Source organism: Asterias amurensis, chromosome 8 (genome assembly GCF_032118995.1).
Source record: "Asterias amurensis chromosome 8, ASM3211899v1".
In the NCBI taxonomy this organism is placed as follows: domain Eukaryota; kingdom Metazoa; phylum Echinodermata; class Asteroidea; order Forcipulatida; family Asteriidae; genus Asterias; species Asterias amurensis.
The window spans coordinates 1480210-1500080 of NC_092655.1; the positions used below are offsets into that span (position 1 = coordinate 1480210).

At 36.1% G+C, this 19871-nt stretch overlaps 1 protein-coding gene and 1 long non-coding RNA gene across 2 annotated transcripts; both read right to left on the bottom strand.

Annotated features, from left to right (window-relative positions):
- Positions 1-538: 538 nt before the first annotated feature.
- Positions 539-10726, bottom strand: LOC139941035 (uncharacterized). Its single transcript, XR_011786525.1, has 4 exons — positions 10587-10726; positions 8077-8227; positions 4769-4935; positions 539-3219 (listed from the first exon to the last, which is right to left on the bottom strand). It is a non-coding gene; the product is annotated as an uncharacterized lncRNA (long non-coding RNA).
- Positions 10727-11181: 455 nt separating this feature from the next.
- Positions 11182-18379, bottom strand: LOC139941118 (E3 ubiquitin-protein ligase TM129-like). The gene is made up of 5 exons (XM_071937558.1): positions 18261-18379; positions 17422-17659; positions 16238-16709; positions 14419-14581; positions 11182-13613 (listed from the first exon to the last, which is right to left on the bottom strand). The coding sequence occupies exons 2-5, from the start codon at positions 17630-17632 to the stop codon at positions 13365-13367; spliced, it is 1095 nt and encodes a 364-aa protein (XP_071793659.1). The 5' UTR covers positions 17633-17659; positions 18261-18379; the 3' UTR covers positions 11182-13364.
- Between the last annotated feature and the right edge of the window lie 1492 nt (positions 18380-19871).

Consider the following 19871-nt stretch of genomic DNA (forward strand, 5'->3'; position numbering starts at 1 on the left):
GAATTGTCTAGGAATTGGTAAAAAAATGCAAGAATTGAATAGTCGATCTACCAAAATGCATTACTTGTATGTTGTTATTGTATGTTGAACCTGTATACTTAATACACGTAGCTTAACTCAATTAAGTTGCATTTAAAAGCCGTTTTTCGAGTTAGGTTGTACATTTTAGATGAATTTTAAGGAGGAAATGTTTTATTTTATAGTAACATAATGATGTAAGCAGTTTAAACGTGTTTAGCAGCATTTTAAGGCCGTTTTAGTGAGTAAAATTGAGAAATTTCATGACTTTTTGCACTTAAAAAATTTTTTTTTCACCGATTGTCACCAAAATTAACGAGCGTACGTTTCAAGCGATTTTAAGAAAATGATATCCCAAAAATGAGTAAAAATTTGAAATTTTTGGTAAAAAAATTTTTTCTAACAACTTTTTTCACCAAAATTAACGAGCGTGCGTTTCAGGCGATTTTAATTTTTTGAAAGACCGTTAAAAAAAAAAATTAACGGTCTTTTTTTTTTTTTTTACCCAAAAATCGAAAAATATGAAAAAATTCTTGCCTCCCTCTCCCCCTCTCTTCCCGGTGCCGCCTCCCCCTCTCTCTCTGGTCCCGGTGCCGTCCCCTCCTCGTGGTGCCGCCTCCGTGTTGACTCCTCCTGCTGCGTCTCCTGTCCGGGCGTCGGGTACCTATCATGTTCCTGTGGAAGAAACGTGGGTTATTTCTTTATTTCGCTTACCTCATGGTCCGGGCCGGGGCTCGAACCTCTCACCTTGTCCTCGCGAAACTGTAACCTTAACCACTAGGCCACAACGATGACTGTACCAATCATACATTTTTTGGAGTGATGAACTTTACACAACTTAGTGTGTACCGTATTGCGTAGTATATTTACGGGAATAAATAATTAAATAGCGCCCTCTGTTGGTCGAATAAATAACTAAATAGCGCCCTCTGTTGGTTAAGGAATCCAGCGCCAGTGTAAAATAAAAACTTGTTTGCTGTTTTTAATGAGATTAAAAAAAAGGGAAAAAAAACTGTTTTTGCCAGTAAATTATTTGGGGAGTTCGATTTGTATCATTAAGGTTTTAACCCCTTTAACTAAGTCCAATTATTTTAAGCAACCATTTTAAAATAATATATGTTAAAACAAAGACAATGTAAGAAAGAAAACAAGGTGCAAGCAATATTTATTATTTTCACATTTTTATTGACATTTATAAATAATTCTAGTTTTTTATTATAAATAGGCAATTTTTAATACAAATTATGGGTCAATAATGCAACGCCAGTTTTTAACAAATTATTAAAAAGATAAAAACTCAAAAATAAAGTTGTACAGTAAGACAATCTATAACATGGATATATAAATACCGGTGAGTCTTTTCCTACATTGGTGATGAAAATTAACAATAAAAGTGAAGTAAATAAAAGACAGTAAATTTAGATATAATTTGTGGTGTTCTTTCCTCTCGGTAGAGTGTCATGCCTTCAAAATAGAAGATTTTAAAGACTCAGATATCTAATTCCAACAATACAGAAGTTTGTAATTAAAAGACACTAGACACCTTTGGTAACTATCCAAGACCAGTCTTCTCACTTGGTGCATCCCAACTTATGCATAAAATAACAAACCTGTGAAAATATGGACTCGCTCGAAATTGCGAGAGAAAAATGCAAGGAAAAACAGATGACTTAAATTCAAGACCACAGCTGGGGTCTCTTATTCAATAAACAAATTTGAGAAAGAAATTACCTCTTTCCCAGAAACTATGTTACTTCAAAGGGAGCAAATTCTCACAATGTTTTATACCATCAACAGCTACCCATTGCTTGTTACCAAGTACAGTTTTTATGCTAACAATATTTTGAGTAATTACCAATAGTGTCAAGTGCCTTTACTGTATTTATTACACAAGGTCAGTAGAGCTGACAAAAAGGTATACTCTAATGTGTGAGTCAGGAGAAAGAAAATCAAAAAAGTTTGGTTTCTAAAACAAGCATTGATGTAAGATCCATTTTTTTCCCAGACATTTTTTCAGATAAATTTCTCCAAAATCAGTATGCTTTCAATTTTGTCTTAAGATGACCATTTTCCTGCACTATCCTGTATACTACCTTTAATTTTAATTGTTATGCCTAACTGAAAGAAACAAGATGTTGCTCACATATTGCCCAAATTTAGTTAAAAAAATAGCCATGTTTCTTATTACACCAAAAAACACAGTTTGTTCAAAAAACATTAGCCATGTTTCTGAAAACACCAAAAAATACCGTTTGTTCAAAGTTGGTCCATGCAAAGTTATATAAATGTTTCTTTTTACACTAGTTTTGGTAAATAGGTGGGCAACATCTTGTTTCTTTTAGTTAGGCTAAACAAAAATAAAGTTATGTTTCCCATTGCACAAAATAATGGTGAATTCACAAGTGGTCAAAATCTTTTCTTTTTTTTTTAGGGGGGGGGGGGGCAAATAAATAAATAGGGTGAGATTGTATGTTGGCTACATATTTTGTACTCATTTTGCCTTCTCTTGCGTATTGAAGCGTCAAATGGGCAAATAACGAAAATGGTTAAGATTATATAGGTGGGTAACATGATTTTCACTCATTTGGGGCCAAAGAAATGACAGACATTTTAACTAAACTTTTACACTGAAAATTGGGCCTCTACTTTACGTTATGTCTTAACTGTTTTCAGTTGGGCCATGGAAAATATAATGATGTTTCCTATTACACTGAATTTTTTTATAAGATGGGAAATTATTATTTTCACTTGATCAAACTTGGAGTAGTTATTACCAATGAAGATGTCACCGAGGATCCAAAGAGGTTTATAGATGTGTCTATTCTGATGAATCATCTCTTGCAAAGTGTCTCTCCCATCTTGGTTAACTCCGAGTAGTTATTACCAATGAAGGTGTCACCGAGGATCCAAAGAGGTTTATAGATGTGTCTATTCTGATGAATCATCTCTTGCAAAGTGTCTCTCCCATCTTGGTTAACTCTTGGGTAGTTATTACCAATGAAGGTGTCACCGAGGATCCAAAGAGGTTTATAGATGTGTCTATTCTGATGAATCATCTCTTGCAAAGTGTCTCTCCCATCTTGGTTAACTCTTGGGTAGTTATTACCAATGAAGATGTCACCGAGGATCCAAAGAGCGCCCGTGGGTTTTAGATGTCTTTTTTAATGAATCCACTCAAAGTGTCTCTTACATCTCGGTTTCCTGAAAGGCAAGATGAAAAAAAGATCAATTACATCAATAAGACTCCAGAAGCTGACACAAGAGGGTCAAAGGACAAACCAGTTCTTTTCAGAGTCACTTTGGGTACTCCAACAAATTGATCAAATTTCACCAACTTAATTTAGTTCTTATACGCTGTAGCATCTTCTGAAATATAAGGTGCTACAAAATTGGGGCTCAGAATCCACCACTGCAACAACCTATTTTTCTGAAAAAATTGTATATGCCCAGCCCCTTAAGTCTCTGGTTGGTAGATAAGTGCGCTAAATAAGACTTTGATATTATTTTTATTATAAGAACCCCCCCCCCAAAAAAAAAAAAAAAAAAAAAAAGAAGAAGAAAAGAAATGTCAGCTAAAATATTAATCGACAGTTTCTTGGGACAAAATTACACAGTGAAAAGGTACAGGTAGTGGAATGTTTTTCATTACACTGAAACTGTAAAAAATGACTTGAACCATCATTTTTTCAGTTCCTTAAAAAGACAAAAGAAGTAGTTAATAGTCATGTTTCTTATTACACCCCAAAAAGAAGAGTTTGTTCACAGTTGGACCCCCCCCCCCCCCAAAAAAAAAAAAAAAAAAAAAGTTCAATTTTTTAACTAAATTTGAGTAGGCCTAATATAGGTTGGTAACATCTTTTTCTTTTAGTTGGGCTTAACAAAAGTAAAGTTATGTTTCCCATTACACTAAATCCAAATTTTAGGTTAATACATAGGTGGGCAATTTTTTTTTTCAAGTTTCGGCAAATAAAGAAAATGGGTAAGATTGTAGGTGGGAAGCATAATTTGTATTAATTTTGTCTTCTTTTATGTATTAAATTTTGGGCAAATAAAGAAAGTGGATTATGGGTGGGCGTGGATTATGGGTTTTTTTTTTCTGTTGAGCCAAAAGATAAAATAATTATGTTTCCTACTACACTAGATTAAAATAACAGTTGAACAGTTGGGCAACAATTATTGTTGATAGTTGGGCCAATTAAAAACAAAGTTAAGTTTCCCAATACAATAAAAAATTGTTAGGTACCCATGTACAAAAAAAATAAACCAATGTCTTCACTGAGAAGAAAAAAAAGGTAAGATCACAAGTGGGAAACGTCTTGTGATTTTATTTTTTTTTAAATGCCAAATAAACAGATTAGTAATGGGAAGCTAGTTGAATGGGCAAAATGTTTTTTTCCCTCACATTTGGGCAAACGAATTCCATTATTGCACAAAAACCCATTAAAGTCCTGTTTTTCATAATAGGTGGGCAATTTTATTTAAAACAGCTTAGGCAAAAAAAAACACAAAAAACCCACAGTATTCTCACTTAGTGTAACCTGACATTAAATGCATAACATAAAAAATTGTGAAAATCTTTGCACAATTGGTCATGAGTTTGTAAGAACTAAGAAGTAAACAAACAAAAACATCCTTGTGGCACCAATTTTTTGCCTCAGCAAATTTGTTAATCAGCAAATTTTAGTGCTCTGGTATATAGCTTTCTTGTCTTGCAGACACCCAGTGTCCTGAAAGTGTCCATTGAACCTACCTTTACTTTGATGATATTGACAGGAGGTGCAGCTCCAATCAATCTTAGAATCTGTTCCACATCTGATGTTGGCCGGGTCAAAACAGAGGTCCCAGTGTCACAGATTGCTTGGCAACCACCATTGGAGAACTTTCCTAACAGAGATTTTCTCAGTCCAGTGGTAAACCCTGAAGTGGCAAGAAACACACAAACTTTAATCCTTGTTGAAAAACTTTTATTCGTTAAAATAATTGGGCCAAACAAATCTAAAGTTATGTTTCCCATTACAAAGTAAAAAAAAAACATGTGGGGAACTTTTTTCCCTTCCTTTTATCAAAAATGGGCCAACTAAATAAAAAGTTATGTTTCAAAAACAATTAAATTTATAAAAGGTAGTTGGAAGGAATATTAAAGAGGAAATTTCAAAGATATACAAATTATGCAGGTCCATCTATAACAACACAAATATTGTAAATATGTAATTAATTAAAAACACAACATAAGCAAGAAATAATGGAAGGAAAAAGTTATCATTAGTCATAATTGGTCTAATAAAATGGCAAACAGGGTTTAGCAAAAAAAATACAGTTTTTACAAAAAAATAGAAACATTTAAAATTTTAAAAAGTTATTTGGAGGAATATTCAACGAGGAAACTTCAAACATATACAAATTATGTGGGTAAAAAAATATTAAAATATGAATGTGAAGTTATTTAAAAATACAAGATTTTTAAGCAAAAAAGTAAGGGAAGAAAAAGTCATTATTATTCATTGTAGAAAAAATTTATAAAAAAGGAAAAGGTAAAAAAATTACTTTTAAGGGGATAAAAAAAAAATGATATTGTCAAAGGGAGAAAAATTATTAATATCATTATTGAACAATATTTAGAACAATTTCAGCAAGGGATAAAAAAAGGGAAAAATTATAACTATTATTGATGATTTGTCTTTAAAAAGGCAAACAGGGCTCAGCAAAAAATTGCAGTAACCATACCAAAAGTAGAAACATTTAAAATTTTAAAAGGTTATTTGGAGGGAACAAAACCGAATTGTTAAAAGATATACAAATGATGTGGGTAAAAAACATTAAAATGAAATTATTTAAAAATATGAGAAAAGCAAGAAATAAAGGAAGAAAGCAAAGTTATTTATTATTGGTCTTTTAAAATTGCCAACATGGTCAACCCAAAAGCAGAATTGCGAATATACAAATATTAAAGCATTAAAATTTTGTTGATATAGAAGGAAGGAATGTAAAGATTAAACAAGATAAACAATACATGTAGGTACAGCAACAACCAACAATAACGAAATTATAAAAAAACAAAAATGGAGATATTAAGAACACAGCAAGATAAACAAAGGATAAAAAAAGAGAAAAGTTATTAATATTCATGTAAAAACTGCAAAAAAGGCTCAACCAAAAATCCAAATTGCAGATAGTAAATCAATCAAAAAGAAATTGATCTCACAACAGTAAAATCATTTCAATTTTAGTCAGTTAATTGGAGAAAATATTTAGAGGAATTTAAAATTGAAAAAGAAAATATGTGTACACCAACAACAAAAATATAAAAATAAAAAAAAACACCTTTTTTAAGCAACAAATAAAAAAGGGAAAAGTTATTATTATTAATTATTTGTCTATTAAAATGACAAACATATTGCAGTATATATACAAATAGTTGAAACATTGAAATTTAAAAAAGTTATTTGAAGGGAATTTCGAAAAAGGAAATTCAAAATATACAAATTATGTAAGTGAAAAATATATTTAAAAAGTGAATTTATTTTAAAATACAAGATAAGCAAAATATAAAGGAATCGAAAAAATCATTATTATTCATTGCAGTTAAAAAGGATAAAAAGGAGAAAAGTAAAAATTATTATTAAACAGACAAAAAAGAGAAAATTTATCATAATTTAACAATATTTAGAACAATTCAATAACGGGATCAAACAAATATAAAAAAAGAGAAAAAAGTGTGAATAAAAAATTCCTGCGTGGAAAAAAAAAAAAAAAAAAATTATTATTATTAATAATTTTTCAATTAAAATGGCAAACAGGGCTTAGCCAACAAACCAACCATCAGTATACACAAAAAGAAGAAACATTCAAGTTTTAAACAATTATTTGGAAGGGAAACTTCAAAGATATACAAATCATGTATGTTAAAAAAGTATTTCAAAAGTGCAAATATTTAAAAAATAAGGGAAGAAAAATGGATAACAAAGGAGACTGTCAATTTTGGTCTTTTAAAAGTAGAAAAAAAAGCCGCGACAAAAAAACCAAATTACAGATATTTGTACATGAACACACAATTAATAGTTAAATCATTCAAGTTTTAAAAAGTTAGTGGGAAGGAAAGTTTTAAGAGGAATTTCAAAAGATGTACAAATACTACAATACAAATATCAAAAAAAGTAATAAATACAAAAATTAATTGAACAAAAAAGGAAAAAAAAGAAGACCCCAAAACAGGGATAAAAATAACAAAAGATATCATTATTGTTCTATACTAGAATTGCAAATATGGCTCGACCAAAAAGCAAAATTGCAGATACATTCAATAAGAAAAAAACATTCACATTTTTAAAAGTTAAATGGGAAGGAGGTTTAAAATAAAGGGGAAATCTTAAAAATATACAAATTATGTAGTACACCTCCAACAACATTAATTAAAAAAAAATATTTAGAACAAAAACAAGATTTATTAGCGTAATATGTTGTGCTATTAGAATTACAAAGTAATAAGGGCTCGACCAAAAAGCAGAATTGCAGGTACATAAAATAAAAATATATAGGTAGGTGGGCGACATTTTCCCCCACAGTTTGGCTTAAAAACAGATATGGTACCCATGGTTCCTATACACTTACAACCCCCCCCCCACCCTCCAACCATATTCATGTACAATAAAAACCCTATGATCACTCTATTTATTATGCACAAAGTTTGGGTGATACTATCACCCATATTTAATGACATCAAGCGTATTGTTTGATGTCATAAATTTGAGCATCTCACAGAGCAAGATGTTAAAATGTTCAAGACATATACAAGGTTGTGCACTAACGTGGACCCAAGCTGTTACTGTCTACCTTGTACCTATGGGGGGTATGTAAAAACCTAAGTCCATTACTTACACAGATTTGAAGTATCTACTGCACATGACAGAGAGTTCTTTGAGTGCGCATAATTAATTAAATCCCACCCATTTCAAAATGCACTGTAATGAGGGTGACAACCTTGTTCCCAAGGGTACTGATGATCATATTCTTAGATGTGTAATTCCACTTTCAGGTATATAGAAATGATCTCAAGCTTACCAGGTACATCTTCCACAATTTTATGTTTGGTGAGTCCATTGTACTCTGTCAGTCTTAGTTTCTCTGGAGCATTTCAAGTCAGATAAGCTCTGAATGGATCTGTGCATCGATGCTCTCCTTCATCTTGCTGAAGACCTTACGTAGCAACTCCCTAAAACACATGAACATTATAAATTTGATTAAATCATGAATATAGTATGTGCCACCAGTGGAGCTGGCCTGGTTCCTCAAATAACTATATCAGTGTTTGTGGCTCCAACAATTTTTTTTAAGTAAAAATAATGTCTGCAAATTTATGGTTAAAATTGAAATAATAACAGTACTGCAAGCATGTTTTGAACAAAAAGCAGTTGTGTATACATACACATAGTGAAACATTCAAATTTTAATATGACAGTGCGTAGAAAGGAATTTTTTAAGAGAAAGTCTTTGAAATATACAATTGATGTATTACAACAACAAAAATATTAAAACAAATATTAAAATACAAGAGCAAAAAAACAAGAATTAACAAGGGATAAAAAAGAGACAGGTTTGTTATTAATTATTTAAATTGCAAACAAGGCTCAACAAAAAAAAGCCAAATTGCAGAGAGTAAAGCATTCAAGAACAAATATATTGTCATTTGAATAATAAAACATTAAATTTGAATAGTTAATTGGAAGGAAATTAATAGTTAGAACAGCAAGGGATAAAACAAAGAGAACAATTATTATTATTAACGGGATACAAAAAGGAGAAAAGTTATTATTATTGAACAATATTTGAAACATTTTAAGCAAGGGATAAAAAAGAGAAAAGTTATTATTATTATTAATAAATTGTCGATTAAAATGGCAATCTGGGCTCAGCAAAAATGCCAAATTGCAGTATATATACAAAAATAGAAAGTTTAAAAAAGTTATTTGGAGGCAATTTTAAAATACAAATTACAAGATAATAATTAAAACATGTGGGTATAAAATATAATACAAAATACAAGGTATGCAAAAAGTAAGGGAAGAAAAGTCATTATGAATCATTCGTTTAAAATATGGCTCGACCAAAAAGCCAAATTTAGGATATAAAAAAGAAGGTATTTAGATGGATAATTAGAAGATACAAATGATATAGGTTAAGGCTAATGTAGATACACCAATATATAATATCAAAAATGAAAAAAAGAAGAAGATTTAAGCAAGATTAAGAGAAGAACATATTCCAAGACCCGCGACTTTACTGCAGACTTTAAAAAGATAAACAAGTCAATGATGATTGAAGATCCATAACATTGAATTAGCGTCACCACTATGCACATATAATGTACAATGACAAACTCTCTGTGTTTTGTCCCAACTTTCGATGATCTCAACATTATTGATGAAGTTATCAAATTTAAACATCTCACAGAACAAGATGTTAAAGTTTGGTTTAGAAACAACATAATATATTGTAAATGGTCAATAGTGTCATCCCAAGCTTTTACTGTCTACCTTGTACCTATGGGGTTGGAGTAATACCTGAGCTGATTATTTACACACATTTGAAGTGTCTACTGCACATGACAGACTGTTTTCTGTGTGTGCATAATTAATTTTAAATCCCCCTGTCCAATAAGCATCCATAATGCACTGTAATGAGGATGACTACCTTGTTCCCAATGGATTGATGATCAGACTCTTGAATGTGTACTAGACATAGTGGGGACAACCTTGAAACCTCTTGCAAATAAAACATGGAGTACAACAAACAAAAACAAGTTAAACAATGGGATAAAAAAGAGAACATCTAAACCGTTGTTCATTATTAAAATTGGAAACAAGGCTCAACCAAAAAGCCAAATTGGGGATAGTAAATCATTCTATAAGAAATTTATGATCACACACAAAAACATTTAAATTTGAAAAAGATAGTTGGAAGGAGATTTAAAGAGGAAATTTCAAAGATACACAAATAGTAAAAGAGGACGTTTAGCAATTATGTACGTACGACCACAAAGAGAAGTACAACAACAATATTCAATAACAACAAAAACAACAACAACAATAACAACAACAACAACAACAATGAATATTTACAGTAAAAAGTAAAATTATTGAATTGAAAAAAGAACAAATTTATGTTTCCTCGCTGTGCCACAGTTTATGAATTCGGGGGGGGGGGGGGGGGGGGGCTGCAAAATCAGTCCTGCCCTACCCCTACCATACCGGTCCATACCCACACACACCGTTACCAAACACACTTGCATAGTCTATGCACAGACAGAGGTGAAACAATCAAAATGACCCAGGCTCTGTGTAAAGACCATGGTAAATGTATACTCAAATTCAAGTACGGGAACTGAAGTGAAAAGAACATCAATTACCATCATTCATATTCAATTATGTTGTTACTTGTTATTATTATGCAATCGGAACTGAACACAGTACTAGTCTAGTAGCCGATGTTGACATTATTTTGACAGTCTGTCTTCTTGCACGCATGCTTTTTGCTTTCAAATAAAACTTACTCAAAATGACTTGAAAACTTACTCAAAATGACTGTTGTCTGCCTGAAAGTTGCACTCATTTCCTGGCTGCCTCATCACTGTGATTTGATGTCAATTCCGATGGTGACATTTATTCGCATTCGCAGACGACAGACAACTAAATATCTTCCAAATCACATAACAACAAGCATTTTTCGTTGCGGATGTAAATAACCCAACCAGCAGTCTGGTTCCCCTTCGGTTGCTATTACGTACTACTTTCTATAGTTTAGGGACCATACTGAATCTGTTACTCCTCAAATGAGGGCGCTGTTTACATTGTATCATCTACGGCCCTTTTCGAAACCACGGCTTCGGCTTTGGATTCGGTTTAGGCCTAGCTTGGCGCCGCGGGTTGTTTTAGCGGAAACGCGCCCTGGAAACGTAACGCGCTAAGGGAATCAGACGAGAGAACGCGTCAAGCCTAATCCAAAGCCAAATCCGTGGTGTCGAAAAGGGCCTCAGCATTGTGTTTATTAAATAAACACTACTTAAAAAAGAAATTTTAATAAAGACAGTTCATAATTATGTATGAAACTGGCAAAACTCATAAGTCTGAAAAACAAGTCATAGGCAAGAAATACTGTCCAAACATAAAATTCAAATGCTGTAAAGAGTCCATGCTCTATTTATTCATCTTCTATATCGATATTAAACAATATATTTACATTGGTGACTTATACAGAAGCCAAGTACTGCCCTAGTTACTTTAAGAATCAATTATTGAAAGTGCAAGGGCACCAAGGCATTTTGTCCATGGTAAAGGGCACCCTATGAGGAAATTTTAAATTTCTACTGGGGCATTTTAAGGGCACCAAGGCAATGACCAGGGGGCACGGACAGGCATGAATAAATCACTCTTAAAAGGCACTGGACACTATTGGTAATTACTCAAAATAATTGTTAACATTAAACCTTACTTTGTACAGAGTAATGGGGAGAGGTTGGTAGTACAAAACATTGTGAGAAATGGCTCCCTCTGAAGTGGAGTGGTTTTCTAATGAAGTAATTTTCCATGAATTTGATTTCGAGACCTCAAGTTTAGAATTTTAGATCTCGAAATCAAGCATCTGAAAGCAAACAACTTCGTGTGACAAGGGTGTTTTTCTTTCATTATTATCTCGCAACTCCCAATTGAGCTCAAATTTTCACAGGTTTGTTATTTTATGCATATGTTGACATACACCAAGTGAGAATTACCAATAGTGTCCAGGGTCTTTAAAAGGTACTGGACACTATTGGTAATTACTCAAAATAATTGTTAGAATAAAAACTTACTTGGTAACAAGCAATGGAGAGTTGTTAATAGTATAAACATTGTGAGAAACTGCTCCCTCTGAAGTAACATAGCTTTTCAGAAAGAAGTAATTTTCTCACTCAACTACTAAAAGACTCCAGCCTTGAAGCCTTTTATTAGGTATCTGCAACACACCAATTTGTGTAATAAGAGTTTTTTTTTCTTTCATTATTCCCTACCAACTTTGATGACCAATTGAGCTCAAATTTTCACATGTTTGTTATTTTATGCATATGCTGGGATACAGCAAATGAGAATACTGGTCTTTTACAGTAACGAAAGGTTACCCAAGGTGTCCAGTGCTGTTTTTTAAAGTCAACCTCTTCTGTAGAAAATACACCTCATTGTCAAGGTACACATGTGACTTGAATGGGAGACTTTTGGGACACTTGGTGGCAGCAGACTCACCAGGTAAAATCCATTAATCTTGGTAATGTGCGCATGCTCCGAACTATGTGAACAATGGATATTTACCTGGTAAGTCTGCTGCCACCTCGTGTTCCGAAGTCTCCTATTGCTCATGTATATGTCAAAGGTGACTTAATTTAAGGCTTCAAGGTTGTAGTGTCAAGCCTGTAAATCCCTATGTATCTACCAAGCGCACATGAGGCGTCACCTGTGTTTACTTAAAACTAGGTATCTTGACCTTACTTTATACTTTCCAATGGAAGTGCTCTTTGATATAATTATGAAAATGGCCTTACCCTCTCAAAGAAAACACTCTACAATCGCGGCCGAAATGCTTGGGCCAGCCATTCCCAACGTTACCTAAAACCACTCCATGTCCACTTCCCCCTGACAAGAAACATTCTCTCCCCCGCCCCCCCCCCCTGCTCAATGTTGACTGGAACGCAGAAGACCGTGCAATCAGAACCAACATTGGAAAGGGGCAGGGGGGCCGACAATGGCCGGGATTGTAGACATGGTGTAGTGGCCTCGAATGCCACCTCATTATGTACTCCACAAACAAACAAACAATATTCTTCATTCCGATGCAGTTTTTACACTAATAAAATTTAAGATATACAAATTTATTCTGTGGCAAAAATCAACCTGTATTCAAGAATGAAATGTAACCCCTTGTAAAGAAGGTTGACAACTTTGTTAAGTTGGAGGCTCATCAGGCCTCACCTTATAACATGGCTGCTTTTAAATGTTCTGTATGCAAGTCACCAGACATACAAGGCCTGAGGGTCACTTCAAGTTGTGGGCTACAATTTATTTTTCCAGGGGCCGTTGCCACCTTCTCCGCCTGGGGCTGAAACAGGGTTACCCCCTTTACAGTCCATAAGGACATAGGCGTGGGTATCATCCATCAGAAGCCTGTCGGGTAGAGCAGAAAGCACTACCTCCCAAACATAACATGTAAGTAACAATGCTCGCTCCATCTTAGTTTAAGCTTGACTAGCCTCTAACCTGCTTACATAACAGAGTTGTCAACCTTTACACTTTCAAAATAAATACAACATATAAAAATTAATACCATCAGGGAATTAAACAGACGTCCAACATACAGAATTTAGAGCGACACGTTGGACAGGGCGCTCTGCTCCCTAGCCAGGACTCTGGATGCCCCTGGTCCTGGCGGCTGGCAAACCACTTGCACATGCAGTCCATACACCACATTGGTCGGCAGAAACACTGCACGCAGTCCCCACGCTGTGACTCTTCGCACAATTTGACGAGTTTGATGTTTGCTGGCGAAAGCAAGCAGCCAATGCAGTTCTCCGGTGCCTGTGTCAGCAAAAATATTGCAATCGTCATCATTAAATAAGCAATAGAAGCCATATTGTTTTTTTCTGCGATGGCAATTCACAATAACTTGTCATGCAAGAGTCGTCGACCCTCAACCAGGCACATTAAGCACTTTTGTCCAAGCACAGAAGGTTGAAAGCGCTAACCCTGCAACACGACAGGGGGCGACAGTTGTAGGCACATTTTTGTGTTTCTATCAATAACATACATACTACATGTATACTCCCTCCCATTCGAGTGTAGTATGTGGTTCTTTAACAGGTCCTTCGGATGGGATGTAAAGCCGTTGGTCCCATGTGTTGTGTTTTTGTGTAACGCATGTAAAAGAACCCAGTGCACTTATCAAAAAAAGAAAGGGGTTCGCCCCGGTGTTCCTGGCTGTGGCTGCTTAATGCGCCATAGCACCTTGTAAACCCTTATAAGATGCTAACTAATCGGGTCTCAAAATTCATCACTGCAATAACCTATCTTTCTAAAAGTTTGTATATACTCAGCGCCTTGAGTACCTTGTTTGGTAGATACGTGTGCTATATAAGACTTCAATATTATTCCTATTATTATTATTATTATTATTATGTGATAAAAAGCAGTTATTGTTCTATGTCTACCATAGAACATAGTGTCACACCCAGGATTTGAGTACCTTGAGTACCTTGTTTGGTAGATATGTGCTCTATATATGACTTCGATATTGATATTGTCAAATGACCGTTTGAAGTTTGTCAGCTTGGAGCCCAAGCATTGGTTTTAGAAACTGCTTATTTTTAATTGATTCTGGACTCACCGGTGACCCAAGTTGAGGGACAAATAGTGGGTTAGTCTGCACCTGGTGACTAAATGCATCAAGGAAACGATCTGTCAGAGTCTGTTGAATGACGACGTTGCGAGCGTTGACAACGGGGACCGTGAGCTTATCTCGTAGATCTTTGTAGTCTGAAGAAAACAGTCTGAAGGAGTTAAAGAAAAGAGTTTTGTTTTTACAGTTGATTATTCCGTTTAAAGAAGATCAATGATCTTTGACAGGAATTTGGAGAAAAACTTTGTCCAAAATACTTTTAAAGAGGAAGGGAAATGTCAAATTAATTTTTGCAATGTACTCAGTTTCCAACGGATAGAGTCCCCCTGACATTAAAGTGATGGTATTTGCTGTTGAATTTGATGTACCCTCCCAGCAAACTTTCTCAAGATTAAAAACATCTGACGACATCATTCAGAGAAAAATGTGTATAGGCGAGTTTTGGATCATCTTAATTTTTCTATGTTTTCAGAGGGAAAGTTGAAACATGTTATCATTGGATTTCAAGAATTAATTGGTCTCTTCATTTCAAGAAGGAATATTTTTTTTGTCAGTCGAAAGGACAAATTTCATAATCAGTCCTGAAAAGGAGATGCCATAGTTTTGTTTACCACATTACATTGAAGTGAATTTATGCAAGTCACCTAACACACAAGGCCTGAAGGCCACTTCAAGGTGTGGGCTACAATTATTTTTCCAGAGGCTGTTGCCACCTACTCCTAGGGCTGAAACAGGGTTACCCCTTTCACAGTCCATACGAATGTAGGCTTGGGTATCATCACTTCCTGACAGTTACGCAATGGTTTCCCGTTCTTCGGCAAAATGGTAAACAAACCATGGCGCCGATTTTGTGACTGGACTTGAGCAAAAATGACTTGCAACTTGTGACTATTTTTTAGCAAAGATGGCTTGAGATTTAAATTGTGACTTGACTTGACTGGAGCAAAGATGACTTTTGTTTTTTCTTATTTCAATTCTAGTCATGCTAAACAAATTCTGGCCTAGTAAACCGTTCAAGCTACAAGCCCAAGGGTCTTGTGGATATCGCTGCCCCCCCCCCCTAATAAAAAAAACAAAAAAATAAAAAATGGAGCCCCAATGGAGGGTGAACATGGACCAAACTGCAGCTTTATAACAAAGGATCTGTGTGGTCAGGCTTGATTGCTATTTTGTGTGAAGGCTTGGGCGAAACCAAACTGCCAATTGTAAGGTTTCAAAGCCTGGCATTTCATCTTTGAAAGGGCAAGGCCTTTTCATTTTGGATAGGGCACTTCCATTGGGAAATCTTTTAAGTCAATGGGAAACTTTTAAAGGGGCACCAAGGCCAGGACCAGGGGTGACGAACGCCATGGGCTCCATGGCCTGCATGTTGATGTAACTCCAGGCTTGAGGTTTAGGGTTAAAGGAACCAACTTGGAAACGTCGAGTTGGTCTTTGAAAAGCGTTTGTAACCGTTTGTTATCAAATGCATTGGTTTGAAAGATGATTTAAACGTAGACTACAATGATCCACACAAGCTTGCCTCGAATTTGCAGACTACATTGATCCACACAAATTTGCCTTGAATTTGCATGGTTTTCCTTTTACTTGGCGAACTAACACGGTCAGCCATTTATGGTAGTCAAAAAGCGTTAGTCGACGAGGTAAAAGGAAAACCAGGCAATTTCAAGTGATACCTGTGTGGATCATTATATTCTACTTTTAAAATATCTTTCTTATTATATACATTTTATAACAAACAGTTACGCTTTTCAAAGACCAGCTCGACTGATCCAAGGCAACGCATTCCTTTAATCCAAATACTCACCTTATTTCAAATGGCTTGATGTGCTGATTAGCGCTAATGACTTGAATGGCAAGGTACTGCACACCGGCTCTGCTCTCAGGTGACAAAGCATGCTCCTCGGTCCGCAATAAATTCAAATGACAATCGGCCTGATGAGCGACGTTCACACCATATGCCCACGTCTTTATCACCCACGAGTCCGTAACAATCACTCTCACGTCCGGCGGTCCAGTGGCGAACTTATCGACCCGTCGGAACTCCACATTGATCCTGGCGGCAACATCCGTCCAGGCTCGGTTGTTTCCTTGGTGGTGCAGTGCCTTGGCGATGGGGTGGTTACCCCAGTTGTTCTTGGACCACCAGTAGCAGAGCGTTAATGTTGAGAGACAGACTGTGGTGGAGACCCCCAGGTAGAGCAGAATCCAGATGCTGAGCTCGTCAAATTCGAACCATTGCTGATTTGGTGCGGCAAAACTGAGGCCGATGTAGTACGCTAAAATACAAAAGCACAGGAATGGTCATTTCTTCATTTTTTTTTTCATTTAATGCAAGTTTGCCCCAAACAAGGCTAACAACTGCAATATAGGCCTAAAGCAATTTGATGAAATCAAATGACCTTGTTGTCCTGAGCTGGCTATAAATTCTTTAAACCATCTCAGCTCACTTGGGAAATATGTAGCGCACTAAGCTAAATCAATCACTAGAACCATCTCTGCCCTCACATGTACACATTTATCCCTGTGAGAAACAATTACAGTCAAGTCTCTTGCTCAAGGACACAAGTGTTACGACCGGGATTCGAACCAACACCCTGCTGATTCAGCCACTAGAAATTGAGTCTGATATACAATACTTTTAGATCATTCTTCTAACTTTATCAACTCCCTAATTGGGAGCATACAACCCCAAGCTGTCTAAATTAGCCCTGGATAATCAAACACAATACTGTCTCAGCCATCTGAGGTTCCCATCTGTATACACCTGGGTCTAGAAAAGCAATTGTAGTGAAGGTCTTGCTCAAGGACACACATGACATGAGTGCTCTGATCAAGATTCGAACCCACACCCTGCTGATTCAGCCACCACAACTTGAGTCCCATGCACTAAGCCACGTGACCACAACATGCCAACAATTTTGCTAAATTTCTGCGGACAAACAAAATTTGGAAATCAGATTATTGTTTGAGTCTAGATCCCACCCTTACCAAGAGGTAGAACAGAGTGCACTATGGCCGTCAATGTTGTTTTCTTGATGTGGTATTGGATAAAACTCATCTCCTCGCTCCCAAGCCAAACAGATAGAAGATTATATATTGTGAGTCCGGCTGAGCGGACTTCGGTTGGTGGAATGACAATACACACACATATCAGGATATAGATTAAACTGTAGATAAACTCGGATGACATCTGGACCATCTTGAGACGAGGCTTCTACACAGAGCACTGTAACAGAACAAAGACGTTAGATGAAAGGTTAGAGGCAGGGCCCAATTTCATAGAGCTGCTTGGCATAAAAATGTGCTTAGCATGAAATTTCTTCCTTGATAAAAACAGGATTACCAACCAAATTTGACTCTGCCCCAGTCTGACATTGAAGCAATAAGGTTTATCGCGAATAGCAAAAGATCAAGAGAGGGCGCTGTTGAACCCACACAAAGGTATAGGTGTTGCGTGCGCGAGTCGTACAAACTGCATAGTAACCGCCCCATATTCCTTCCCACAATGCAGTGCGTTTCTGAATCGCGATAAACCTTATGAGGTAAATTAGATTATTTCATATCGAATGAAGAAAAGTGGTGGCGCCATACGGAAACCTTTCCGCTTATGGTTATGGTTAGCAGCAGTGCTGTTATGAAATAGAAATTGCACAGTAAGAGTAAGCACAAAATCGGCCGCTAAGCAGCGCTGTGAAGCGGTGGGAGTGGTTACTTACTGACTAACTCACTGAGCCGAGTTAGTTACTTTTGCATTTTCAGTCCCATACTAACTGTACCTACATGTTTGTGGTCAGCTTGTTATGTCTTTTGTTAATTATTCAACTTACCTGAGTTTCAATTATCTTTGAAATATAACAATGATGTTCACAACAACCACGTCAAAAGTAGGAAAAACACACCTTTTTGCATGAAGTTGTTTGTTATGTTGTGTACGGACGACGTGTGCATGATCAGAACAAAATTATGTAGCGCCCTCTTGTGACACACTTGCAAACCAAATCGGATCGAATTAATTCTGATCGTCCATCTGACGTCTTGAGTTCCCCCCTTTCCCTGTATTTCCCATTTCTCTTTTCATGGAAATGGAAATGCATGAAGGCTTGTCTTCACGAAGATGAAATTCCGGGCCTGTAGTTAAGTTGGGGGGGGGGGGGGGTTGACAATAATGTGTCTTATTGACAAACGAGAGATACAGAGAGAGACAAAAAGAGAAGGGGTTACGAAAGACGAGATGTTTGGGCTATTGATTGCCCTGGTAAGGAGGTCCTCACGCTGCGATAAAAATATAGTACTAAAGAAGCAATAGGATAACATAAGAGAACTAAATTTCGTCGACAAACGTACTGTTTTCCTGGTTCCTTCTAATAACTATCTTCGGATGAATCAGTACAAATGCAGTAGATAGCATGATATTAGGTGCGATTTTAAGGTTGTTTGGTAGTGATAGGGATGGCGTGTGAAAGGGTGTGGGTGAACTAAAACAAATAATTCTTCACTACGCCAAAAAGACCATCTTAAGTTGCTACGTGCCTAGTGTCATTGTCATGGCAGACTGGGTTACAAAACGCAGCCTTTATTCGAGGGTGTTCTACATTGGTTTGTTTTATGGCTTCGCAATGGAGCATGTTGTGTTTTTAATTGGGAATTCTTACAACGAGTTGAGAGAAAACATGGTAGCATTGTGCCGAGGAGGGAGTGCGGAGGGAGAAAATGATCTGTGAGACCTACCTCATAATTGGCCGGATGACGGGCGGAAGAGATTGCTAGCGATGTGCCTACTTCGTCTCTTCGCTCTTCGCCCGAAAAAAGAAAGGCTACACAACAAAACTAAAGGTGATGGGAACTCAGGCACTGAACGGTTCTCCTGTGAATTTTACACCGGGGCTTTCAACTCAGCGAGGGCAGTGAAGAACAGAGGTGTTGATTGGACGATCCTCTAATGCTTGAAGTGTGTTGTAACACATTGATTTCTCAGCAGTAAGGGCGTATTAATAAAGACTTGTTTGTTCCTGTGTCGGTCCCCAGTGGGTTGGGTTTCAGATTGTGATGGGGGGGGGGATTGGTTATGATTTTTTTTGTTCGGCACATCACCAACCCTTTATATTGATTGCCTTGAATCACTTTGAACTTTATTGATCACTGTTAATTTCTTTGTTTGTTTGTTGGGTTGTTTGTTTGTTTTGGAGTTGGGGTGCTTGTTTGTTTGTTCGTTTGTTTGTTTGTTTGTTTGTTTGTGTGTTTGTTTGTTTTTAACTTGTGTCACAGTTTTGAAAAGTGTAAGTTTAGGGTGATCGTTTTTGTCAAAATTTGGGAGGTAGTGCTTTCTGCTACCGGCCAGGCTTCGGACTTAATTGATACCCAAGCCTACATCCGTATGGACTGTATAGTAACCCTGTTTCAGCCCTAGGAGTAGGTGGCAACGGCCTCTGGAAAAATAG